Source organism: Clinocottus analis, unplaced genomic scaffold (genome assembly GCF_023055335.1).
Source record: "Clinocottus analis isolate CAN_PGR_092001 unplaced genomic scaffold, fCliAna1.0.p SCAF_7, whole genome shotgun sequence".
NCBI lineage: Eukaryota > Metazoa > Chordata > Actinopteri > Perciformes > Cottidae > Clinocottus > Clinocottus analis.
Window position 1 is genome coordinate 8614860 of NW_027176229.1, and position 12601 is coordinate 8627460.

The 12601-nt window shown below is 42.9% G+C and overlaps 1 protein-coding gene across 1 annotated transcript; it reads left to right on the forward strand.

The window, feature by feature from the left end:
* The first annotated feature begins 284 nt into the window (after window positions 1-284).
* tbx1 (T-box transcription factor 1) lies at window positions 285-9687 on the forward strand. Its single transcript, XM_068605385.1, has 8 exons — window positions 285-776; window positions 2001-2340; window positions 4518-4619; window positions 5023-5194; window positions 6176-6331; window positions 7279-7346; window positions 7875-7975; window positions 8707-9687. Exons 1-8 carry the CDS (start codon window positions 593-595, stop codon window positions 9087-9089), a joined length of 1506 nt encoding a protein of 501 aa, XP_068461486.1. The 5' UTR covers window positions 285-592; the 3' UTR covers window positions 9090-9687.
* The last annotated feature ends 2914 nt before the right edge of the window (window positions 9688-12601 follow it).

Consider the following 12601-nt stretch of genomic DNA (forward strand, 5'->3'; position numbering starts at 1 on the left):
GCTTTCCACAGCGCAAAACACGCAAACGCGTTCCGGCCCATAATGTACTGAATGCGCAGCGCATGCACTTCTAGAAGCCGGACATTGCAATGACGTTGGAGCTGAATTCAAATGACTGACACAAAGTCTTATTGAAATCAAACTTCCAGCGCACAGCACTGACACTTTTTTTCCTGCTGGCGCACGGGAGGCGTGGATCTCGCTCACTTTTGACATTCTCGCAGCAGTCTCGCTTCTCCTCAAGGCAGGACTCAGATGACGCCACCCCGCCGCCAGCCGGAGGAGAAAGGAGGGAAGCTCTCTTTCTAATCTCTGAGGATGAACTATGTTTTGAGACCGGGACGTGTTTAGTGATTCATCAACTGAATCTGAGCACTTGGAGAACTTTTCGCGTCTTCACACCAGCCGTGGGAATACTTCAGGAACAGTCTAAACCAGACTCTGGCACCCACGGAACGCGCTGGTGGCGGAATGTGAACACCCCCATTTGGCGCATGTTCCTCTCCATTGTGCGCTGCCTTCTCCTGCTTTCTGTGCGGTTAGAAAGCGGAGGAGAAGGAAGAAAGACTTTTCGCGACTCGATCTCTTGCCTATGGACGACGGCGGTCCTCTCTCTCCAAAGGCAAATGCTTTCAGTATTGCCTCTCTAATTTCGGCTGCAGAGCAAGCAGGAAACGCAGCGTTTGACAAGCAGAGCCCCGGCCTGGATAAGCCAGACCTGCGCAGACACAGTTCCTTTAAAATGCACTACAGCACTGTCACCCGGGAAATGGAAGGTAAATCACCTCGTTGATGCCTATAGAGCAGCTGAAGCATGTAGCCTATATGTCTCTGAAATGTGGTTCAACGACATGTTGTATGGAAAGCAATGCGCACAACCACACCATGTGGTAGTCTGGTTTAGAATGCATGAATGAAATAATTGTACAAAATATTAAAAATGCATTCTACAGCTGGCCCACTATGGAAAACAATGCAAATGCAGTCCTATTGTATAATCACCGTCAGGGAGACGTCTGCAGGCGAAGTGGGGGGGGGAAAAAATTCCCATTCCAAAACCTCAAAGCGTTGTACAAAAAGTCAACTTTAATTCGTGGACAGGATCACATTTATTGAAAGCGAAGCCAAGAAGAGGAGGGTTCACACGGCCACCCTGTGTAATGGTAGAAAACAGACCATAATAAGAATATCCAGGTCGGAAGGGGGTGTAATCCATTCCATAGATCAATGTGTCCAATAACGAGGAAGCAACAGTCACCTGCTGCCTGTTTGTTTGTTCATGCAAATCTCCGTGTGTTTACCTTGTAAACCGTTTATACTCCGCTCTGCCGGCCAGATCCTCTGTTGTTCCCTAACGGGGTTGATGTGGGCGATACCCTTATCCAAAAGTTAAATGGGTGCCGGAAAGCCCATTAAAAAGGGGCGCACTTCTCTGTCAATCAGTCTCGTCCCAGGGCGAGGAAAAGGCACATTACCTGCAGCTCCTTATCTAAATAGAAATAAGAACCGGTTTTATCGCAAAGGGGAGGCCCTCTGCGCCAGATAAGAGAGCAGACTGGGTTGCAGTGTAACACACTGCAGCAGCGCACAACAGAGGCCGCGCAGAGCGCAATCGATCCAATGCAAAACACTCATTCACACGCACTCGAAGCTTGTTTGTGAGTCGTGGAGCGATTTTACGCCAGCGTTGCGGTTTGTTTGGAAGCATTTCGCCACTTTTCGGACGTTCGTTGTTTTAGATCCGGCCGGTTGTAGCATGCTGGCAGTGGATCCAACCTCAAGGATTATTGAGCAGCCGAGACGGAGACTTTTAAACCGAAAGCGGGGGCATTTGTGCGTGACATAGTTTGGGGATCACTGCATCCTGCTACTGTGTTTACTGTCTGTGTTTTAACCGACCTAAAGTGCTCGGCATTTTAGTGAATCCAGTTTTTTTGGGATGATTTCAGCCATATCCAGTCCGTGGCTGACGCAGCTGTCCCATTTTTGCGATGTTGCAGCCTTCACGACGAGCAGCCTGAGCAGCCTCAACACGCCGGGTGGCTACCACCTCTCCCCGTCCCCCGGGGACCCTTACAGCCAGCACGAGGCCCACTTCGAGCCCTGCCCGGCCGCCCAGCACAACTACAACTACCCGGGCTCGAACCCGGGCCCGGCGCCGTCGAGCGACGGCGGGACTCCCAACTGCTCCTCGTCGTCCGCCAACTCCACTCCGAACGGCAAAACCATCGTGAAGAAGAACCCCAAAGTGGCCAACATTAACGTGCAGCTGGAGATGAAAGCTTTATGGGACGAGTTTAATCAGCTGGGCACGGAGATGATCGTGACCAAGGCTGGCAGGTGAGCACAGATAGGGCCGAAGACCGGGTTGCTCTATAGTAAAATACTAATATATATAATATACATGTATGCTATGATGCCCGGAAGACGCTTTTGTTTTATAAAATGTCAATATTTTGCAGCATTCATGCTGATGACGGAAATCAGGTGCAAGATACATATTCGGTTTAGTTTGTATGATTTATTTTAAAATAGATAGAATTGCAAATGCTACGCACCCAAGTGAGGAGAAAGGAGTTTTAATATATATATATATATATATATATATATATATATATATATATATATATATATATATATATATATATATATATATATATATATATAGCACTTTTTTCTTCACATACTGAACTTTTTTTTTTCCTCAATATTTGTTGTTGTTTTTTAAATACCATATTTTGGGCTCCAGTCTGGGAAAACTGTATTACATTATACCACTTCACATACATCCTCATCTGGCCTCTTGCACATACAACCATATAAACCTGTATTTATACACCGGATGATTTACATACCTGAACATATTTTCGCACAGTGTTGGCTTTATCTAGTATATTTAATGTGACACTGCAGTATAAGCAGCCTGCTGCTGCAGATGTTTCAAAGACGAGGTCCTTCATGTGAGCCGCGTTCAGTGTGTTTATCAGCTGCAAACAGCCCGCTGGTGGCTGCGCGGTAAAGACCCAAAAGAATAACTGTGGCTCAGCTGCTTTCTTCCACCGTCAGTCCTCATTTTCCGCAGCGCTGTTATAGAAACTTGCAGCCTTTTATCTGCGGGAGTCTTTGCACGTGTGAGTGGAGATCAGCTCCTGTACAAGTACAATGTTGCAGTCTTGTTTTTATTCGCCTCGACACGTGTTTACACTTATTTCCACATTATAGGAGTCTCTCTGCTTCCCTCCCTATCCTCTTTAGTCTCACGAAAAATCAGTTTACGGCTCATCAATTGCACAAATTGACACCAATTCTTTGATTGGGTTAATAATGAAAACATGTAAATATATATTTTTAAAAAGACATTATACTCATTTAATGACGTCTGAAGTTCGATTTTATTTGACTAATTTAAAAAAAGAAAATCTGAACGTATACTTGATTATAAAGGAGGTCATTGTTGACCTCTGACTCTTATGGAAATCCGACACAATATTACACTATTAACTATAATGTCATTTGCAACCAGTAAACGCTATGGCGCGCATACACGTCTCAAAAATGTCGTCCCGTGGTTCTGTGGTTTAAAGAAGTACATCGAGGCACGAGACAATTGATTTGATCGTGAAAGTGAGAGTGGAGTCGCGCGGCTCTGTGCTCGAACAGGAGAAAGGAGATCCGCAGCAGAGCACTTTAGGAGCTCCTTCAGCCTCACCGAGCCACAACACTGACGGTAATTGAGCGTTGATTTTAAGATCCCTTTCACTGACTCGGCAGATTACTCAACTTTCAACCGATGTTCTTGGGGATATGGATCTGGACATTTGGCTTTAACCTCCTGGATGAGGTTAAATCCAAATGTCGTGGGCCAAAGCAGATACGTGATAAATAAGGAAATCACGCCATTACCTCGAAATGTCTCCGGTTGTGTTTTTCTATCTCCTACAAATACGATTCAGGATGTATTTTTCCTCCCTGATAAAAAAAAGTTCAAATTCTAAACTCGACTCTCGTGCCACACCTCGCCTTCCCAAATAACGCCCATCTGCGCGCTCTAAGTATTTCCACTGCATGTCGATGTCTGTAAAGGCCTTTGTGGGTCTGGAAGTCGTCAACCCCGCAGAAGAGAAGTTAAAGCTTCTTGTAAGAAGTTATAAAAGCGCAGCTGAGAGGCAACAGACGCAAAGGTCCATTCAGATGAGGAGGGGAGTTTCATTGCGCACGGACTGGATCTCTTTATGTCCAACTGCTCGAAGCATTTGTTGCCTCGAGCTCGGGATAAATGACCTCTCTCGGTCTGGAGCAGCTTGTCTCTCTGAAAACGTGAGGATTGTATTCATAATACTGGCAGCATCATTAGTTGGATTCCTCTGATGAATTTTAAATAATTCAAACCGTTGTTCACACACACAAAGACACACACAGATTAACCCCCCGAAAAATACATGCAGGCAGCAACAGCAACCCTTTTAAGTCCATAGCTTTAACAGTCGCCTCGTGCTTGTTTGTTTTGTCTCAACCAGGAGAATGTTTCCGACTTTCCAAGTGAAAATATTTGGGATGGATCCCATGTCAGACTACATGCTCCTGATGGACTTTCTGCCTGTAGACGACAAACGTTACAGGTAACTTTCTTTCTTGCACATCTGTCGCTAAAGCACGGTAACAAACACTGGAGGAAAACCATAGTTTTACATTCCAGAGCAAAAGAAGAAAACATACACGCATACATAGATGTAGCCTATTTTGATAGAGGAACATACCAATGTATGCTGTATTATTATTCTACAGATGTATAGCACATATATCAATATGTATTCATGCCCAACACATGTTGACTATTATGTTGACATTAGAGACACATTCACGGTCAAGAGGCCTATTGTCCTTTCTATACAGCCTCCGTTGGTATCTCATCGCAAGACGTGCACGCGCATTGTGCATGCGCGCGCAGGCGACTTTTATCAAAGTATAAATGCAATCGGTACAAGTGTAACCTTGAGTCTAATGCACTTTCTTCCCTCGCAGGTATGCCTTCCACAGCTCGTCGTGGCTGGTGGCCGGTAAAGCGGACCCCGCCACACCGGGCAGGGTGCACTACCACCCGGACTCTCCGGCCAAAGGCGCCCAGTGGATGAAGCAGATCGTCTCCTTTGATAAACTCAAACTCACCAACAACCTGCTGGATGACAACGGCCATGTGAGTACACGTGGAGTGCAGAAATATTTAGTGTGTGGGACCACGTTTCCTTAAGTTTTAGTGGACAAACGGCATTAAAAATCACTATAAAGAATGATATAATTTAGAGATGAAATACTCTATAAAGAGCAATAGTCAGAGTGTAGGCTTTTGCCGACACCTTCAGGGTCAACAAACAGTCGTAACCGGTGACTGCGTCAACTTTAAACTCATCATTTAGAGACAATAGGTCCCAACAGAAAAATGAATACACACGTTGCACTCATTTGACCGATACAAGCGATTTGACATCAACTTTGATATTTTCACCAATAGTCGGATGTTGCAGACGGCCTTTTTTTAAACCACAAAAATGACCCCGCACATTAGGCTTTACTCCAAAAATAACAGCAAGGAAGTGGAATATTTCCCCACTGGAAACATTTTGCAGCCCTTCCCGCTCGGTCTTCCACTGTGTCTGTCTATCGCTGCAATAGTTGCTTTAGTTGTGGAATGAGAAGGAAAATGGGAGATCTTGGAGTTGAAATAATCAAAAGTGTGAATGTCTGTGGGATGGAAATGGAGATGTGTTTTTACATGATAATTGTGCTGCAGGTGGCTCTTACATATTAAGATTAATATCATAGATGACGTACTTCTAATTACACGTCTGCATATTAAATACGAGTCAGTCATTTCTATATTTAATGCCATTTACCAAGCTGCTTATTTATATCCACAAATACGTAATGTGGGAGGTGTAAAATGCACATTTTGATATTTAGTAAGTTAAATAATTTTCAATTGATTTAGACTTCCCAGTTTGGTGTTAAAGATATTATACATGAGTATATCTGACAATTAATTTGCTCAATCTTATTCATATGTGTCATAAGTCAATGATACCACATCTCTGGTGGAAAATAGCCTGCCTTGTGGAGCTGAGCCTTTAGTCCCATAAAGTCTACTTGAGTATGCTAATGAATCCTCTGGTTGTTGCAGATCATTCTCAACTCCATGCACCGCTACCAGCCCAGGTTTCACGTGGTGTACGTGGACCCCCGCAAGGATAGCGAGAAATACGCCGAGGAGAATTACAAAACTTTTGTTTTTGAGGAAACCCGCTTCACGGCGGTCACAGCGTACCAGAACCACCGGGTAAGAAGCCTTCATGCATGTGTACGAAGTTCACGTGTGGTGTGCATGAACTAACAGCAGCTATATACTGTCTTTCACTACAATACATGTTTATATACATTTATTTATATATATACTTTAAATAATCTGATTTGTGATTCCCTCGCAACAGCATTAACGACTTAATCAAAATATGGAGCGCAATCTCTTCCATTGCTCGATTGTTGCGCGTAGTTGTTGCCTCTGCTCTGTGCGCACAAATGCGCGTCCCTTTCCTCGTCGCTCTGTTTCCCACCAGTTCGGGGTCTGTTTGATGGACTCATCAGTTCATTCTGCTTTGATGCAGGACGACTCGTGACGGGTGAAACGTCACAATACAATACAAGTGTAGTGAAGAGTCTCTATAGGTCGTTGTGATGCAATGCATTCGCCGCACAGGGCTCAGTGATACTAAGATAACAAATATGTTCGAATTAATTACATTTTACAGAATTAATGTCATACTTCCATCCCCGATAGCTACAGCCACAGCGGGTTATGTATATGGCCTTCATAACGTTAGTCAACGGAGGTTCAAATTACATAAAATAGCAGAATTTAAATGTGAAAAGATGTAAAATGACGATAACAATTGTATAGCCTTCAAACTTAGCGCTGCTGGGCCTGTATGGGAATCTACAAATGAGACAATGTGCAGCTGTAAATGAAACATAACACTTCAAAAATACAATAAGCTTTGTATTATTGTCAGCTAAATGAATTCAGGTGTTTTAAATAACACTGAATGAACGTGATGGTGTCCCCCTTAACTGCAGACTTCAACCATTAACGCACATATTTTATTAAAGACGTGTGACATATTTAAATGTGATTTTTTTTAAAACACTAAATCACTGCTGTCCTTGCTAATAGAAATACAATTCATTGACTTGTGGAAATGGAAATAACATTTGATGATGTGTTTTCAGATCACACAGCTGAAGATAGCCAGCAATCCCTTTGCAAAGGGCTTCAGGGACTGTGACCCAGAGGACTGGTGAGCATTTACACTCCGACAAGACAGTGTTATTGGCATGTTTTCATGTGATATAGAAATGCTGAACAGAACCAGAGAGCGTTTGCTAAATAGATTTTCTGTTTGCATTATTGCATGTGCCAGATGGGTGGAGATTGCCTCATGGAAAATGCAAGGAGTGCAATGAAGTCAAAACAATGACTGTATATCTTTTGAACGTCAATTGGCGATGCTTGACTGTGACTGACAAATTATCAGACACTCGTAATTATAACAATAGAGTGAACCTCGCCCGTCTGGTATACTCGGGCTTAGTGCAAAGACGTTTTCCAAATGCTGCTCATCCAGCTCCGCAAACGACTCCAGTGCACTAACTGAAGCCGTTAAACTGAAGTTTATGGGGATTTTTGATTAACTTAGGGGCCCGACAATGTGCAACAGTGTAAACTTTTAATATGTTCATTCATCATTTTTTATATATAATAAAGAAACGTTGAGTTTGACATTCATTAAATGCGTATGTAACTGAATCCGTTCTCCTTGCTCCAGGCCCAGGAATCACCGGCCAGGCTCTCTGCCAATGATGAGTGCCTTTGCCAGAACAAGAAACCCAATGTCATCTCCTCCTCAGCAGAACGGCACAGAAAAAGGTCTACAGCTCACTCTGTTTCATTTCTAAACTCATGCCTGCTATCGACAAATAGCCACATTAAGTTATTCAACCTGTAGGGGAAATGTTTCTATGTCAATTGTCGATATATTTCACCTCATTGTCTTTTAACTTAAGCACAGTGGTGCAGTTAGAGCATCAGGCCAATACTTTTAATTAAACGTAAAATACCAGCCAGTCAATGTCATCAACTGCTGACATAATGGAGATTGTTAGGTTATTAGAACTGACAACAGCTTGATTTTTTTGACATGGTGTTTTTATAATTAGTTAATAATAATCCTTTGAGTCACCCTGGCTGTAAAAGCCTGAAGGAATTGTACAACTGTTTTGTTTGTTCCTATTTGGAATGTATTCTGCAACATTTTGAGTCAAAAGCTTTCTTTTACTGCATCATAATTTTTTTAACAATAATCTATATTAATATTTACAATTATCTGGGTCTCATGTCAGACTTTTATGCGTGATCTAAACATTGCTTTTAGCTTGTGAGTAATATAATAAATACTGCTCATTTTGTATGCATTACAGTAGTGTAATGAGAATGTCTAATATATTGCTGCACAGTGCAAATTGTAACCGCTCCAACCCAAACACAAAGGTATCATTACGAGCAGTCAGAACTGAACACACACAACATGTTTAGGAAAATATACATAACCTCGTAAATATTGGCAAGCCCTGACTGTTCTCGTGTCTCTTCCTGCACAGAGGACAGCAGACGGGACTACGAGCGAGACCCCAGCGGCACGCCCATACACGCCGACTCGGCTCACCAGCTGATGTCCCGGGTCCTCAGCCCCGCCTTGCCCGTCCCGGGAGGCCTTCACGGCGTCTCACTCACCAGCGGCCGACCCAGTCCTCCCCACGACCTTCGCTCAGACCCCCACGGTTTACCCCCGGACACCCTGCACCACCACCCTTACAAGTACCCCACCACCTACGAACACTACCTGGGAGCCAAGACCAGGCCGTCCCCCTATCAGTTACCCAGCATCAGAGGACACACGTACCACCACCACATGAACCCGGCCACAGCTAACATGTACTCAGCCACCAGTGGCCCCTCTAACTATGACTACGGGCCCAGATAATGACTGCTGTCCACCAGGGCTAACGGCGCTCACTGTTGGAATGGAAACAGGCAGGAAAGGCAACACAGTCCTGTCTGTTGATGGCTTACGCAACCAGTGGGGTGTGTTCACGGGCTGAAACTCAGTTGGATAAACCCTGCCGTATTTATTTAAAGGAAATGCATCTTTGCGTGAAGCAGGGGCACCTGCTCTGAGTCCCTGAAGAGGTCTACTTTGACCTTTGAACCCAAATGGCAATAGTTCCCCACCAGGGCACCTCTTACCTGAGCGGTGCAGACATTGAGCCAGCAAACAGAGGAGACAGGAGGAACCTTCCTGAACACAGACAATACCTTTGATCAGAGACTGGAAATGAATTCTACTTTTTGTGTTGGATGCACTTTTTGATTTGCCTTGTTTTTAATGCTTTAAAAAAAGCCATATGTTATATAGTTCATCAACCTTCTGGGTAGACGAGATGTTTGCATGTTGAGCTCATCAGAGGGGGTGTCGAACACACCCACATGTTTTTGTTTGAGGTAAAAAAAACAAGATTTGATTTTTGAAATGTTCTGAACATCTTGAGCTGCTCTGAGAAGCTTGTACCACGGCACTGACTTCCAGCAATTCAAAGTAAATAAATGAAGCAGAATGACTGTTCTGTATCTGTAAAATAAACATTAAATTCTTGTAATTCATAAAAAGAAACTGTCTTTGAGCAGAACTTCCATTCAAAGCTCTGTCTTGTGTGTCGCACTGCTGGTTAAAGAGAAAGCGTACCTCACTAATAGCATTGTTCTGGTTTCTGCGACTGGATTTGCCCGTTGAATTGGGTTGAGGTGTCTGTTGCTCCTGCAGTTATTAGAAGTCGGGACTTGGAGGCCGTCTAAACATCCGACTGCAATAGTTCAGATGTTGAAATGTACACCCGGTTCTACAAAGACAGAATATACACTCATAACTTCTCTTCTTGATCATACTTTGTACATATACATTTCCCTCTGAGTTTTGATTAAAAAAAACATTTGAAGTATCTGTGATCACATTACAGAGGGCACATTTTTTCCACATCTTACACTGATGAAATATTTAGCAAGAGGTGAATCAACGGGAACTGAAATATTTTCCAAAATCTCGTTGAAAAACATTTTATTCTATAATTTGTGTTTTCAACAGAACTCATGTCATACAAAGTGAAAACAGACACATTTCCTCTCTTCACAAAAGGATATCATTGGTCATATTTAATGGGACGGTTGGGTGATATTTTAAGAAAGTCACCATCTCCTATGTGTGGCGCCATTTCCATCTCCTTTTTGAAGTCATATGAGGAATGCTTTGTTGTCAAGGTTAATCTAGTTGGAGGGGACGGGGCTCTGCTTTGGGATTTGTGCCTGTCACGATACAAAGGGAAATGTACCCTTAATGATTCATTTCAATAATGTATTTTTTCTACTTGAACCCAGCTGCCATTGAGTGGAGAGCAGGGAAAAGGATGCCTGGGGCGCCTGACCTCTGACTGTTTAATGGCTTGTAAAGGTGTCAAAGGTTAAATAATGTTTCCACTCATTTAAACGCCGACTAATTGGTCTGCATTTCTTTGTTTGTTTGGGTGATGACTAAAGCATTTACTTTACAATGAAACTGTATTTTGAAGCCAAACACGTCGTGACAATAGGTTTTATAGGATAGCATGAAAGCTGCGACTCCACCTAATGCAACAACATGAACAACGATACTGCGTCAATTTCACTATAACCAATTAATCCTCCGTTTTGCGTCAATTTAAATGAAAGTTCAGAAGGATTGAAATAATGGATGTATTTTCAATATGCTAATTACATAGTGTGAAGCTCATTGGTTTGCTAATTTATATCCAACAGACTATTAAATAATTGTTCTGATGTCGGGTCATATCTAAGCCAAATAAGGAATCAACAAATAGACTTTTTTTTTTTTTTTTTTTAAGTGCTGTACAAGTGCCAACAGCCTGCTCACCGCCGTGCTTCCTATCCTTGTTTAGTCTGGCCAGGAAGCCGCCTGCTGGGGCCCGACGCCGGCCCGCAGGTGCTGCAGCAGCCCGACGGACGGAAGCCCAGAAGCTCCACGAGACGCTGGTGGGTTTAGCCCCGCGCCGACGAGGCTCGTGGGGGGTTTCGGGAAGCGAGGAGGAGGGTCACGAGGCGATGTGCGGACTAATTATAGGTTTCACGTCACAGAAGGAAACTTCAATGAGACCGCTAATGCGCGTCACAGTGTAGTCAAGAACAACAGTGACCGCACGCCAGTGGCCATAATAGGAAAATATTCCATCGGTAGTGTTGAAGTGATTTAGTTAAGTTTGCTCCCGATTAATACATTATCGTGGATCCCAAGATTCCTATATACTTTGGTCCAAATATCTCGCGAAAAAGACAACCTGCACGTTTCAATGCGTTCTGCTGGCTGGGCCACCGGTTATGTGCCTGTTCCCCTGAAAGGGGTGCAGTGGCCAGCTGGCCAGGCAAGATTACTTGTGACACAAGATAAATAGTACGGTGAGGTAACAATTAAACAGTTGTGGAGGAAGCATTCAGATCCGAGCACAGATCACAATATTACAAGACAAAAAATATATGAAATTGCCCCTTCACAAGAACAATCAACTTAATGTATCAAAAGGAAGAATCCGTCAGTGATATTCTAAAATATATCATTACATTATTATCTCGGAGTCCTTGCTTTTCAGTGTTAGTTTGTCAAAGTGGACTTGATTTTAACGGCTTGAATATCTAGTAGTTGGGTAGTTAATTCATCACATTTTATAAATTTGTTTAGTATGTAAAATCTTAACCTACTGCAGACTATAACAAAACAAGCTGAATCAAAATGTATAAATACAGATAGTATCTATATTTATGTATCGTACTAGAGAAAAATACATCTCACTACTGCAATAAAGACACAGCCTTCTCATTTTCTCTCACCACCTGCACTATTAACAATTCTCCAACTTTGTACCAATCCCTATCCAGCAATGAAAATGTTCTTCATATGTTGCTCTCTTAATAAATGGTCTCCCTGGTGTAGTATGCATCAGTCTGGGGAGACTTGCCATTAAAGCCTGAGGCTGCTCTCTTTTTGAAACTCTGCTCTACAGTTAGAAGGGATCTGAAAGTAAGATCCTATATACACATAAGGAACACGGCCTTTTGCACCTAAATGAAGCTTTGTTTTGACTAATTATTTGCTTAATGTAGTTAAATAGTCTGAGATTACAGATACTTTAATCCTTGCAAACATAAGCAAAAATCTCAAAATGGCAATCAGAGAAATTGCACCCGCTGGAGGATGTATATTGAATTGCACATCAATATCATCTATTGTCAGCATGATGCCTGTTTTGGCAAATATTTTCCACATTACATTTCTACACATGCACCTTAATAGGCTATGGCATGCTTTCAACAGACCCAGGCTATTTTCAAGCTAAATATTTCAATGTATCCATCATTTAACACCGAGGACAAGAGCAGTCTGCTTCGGCCCATGAG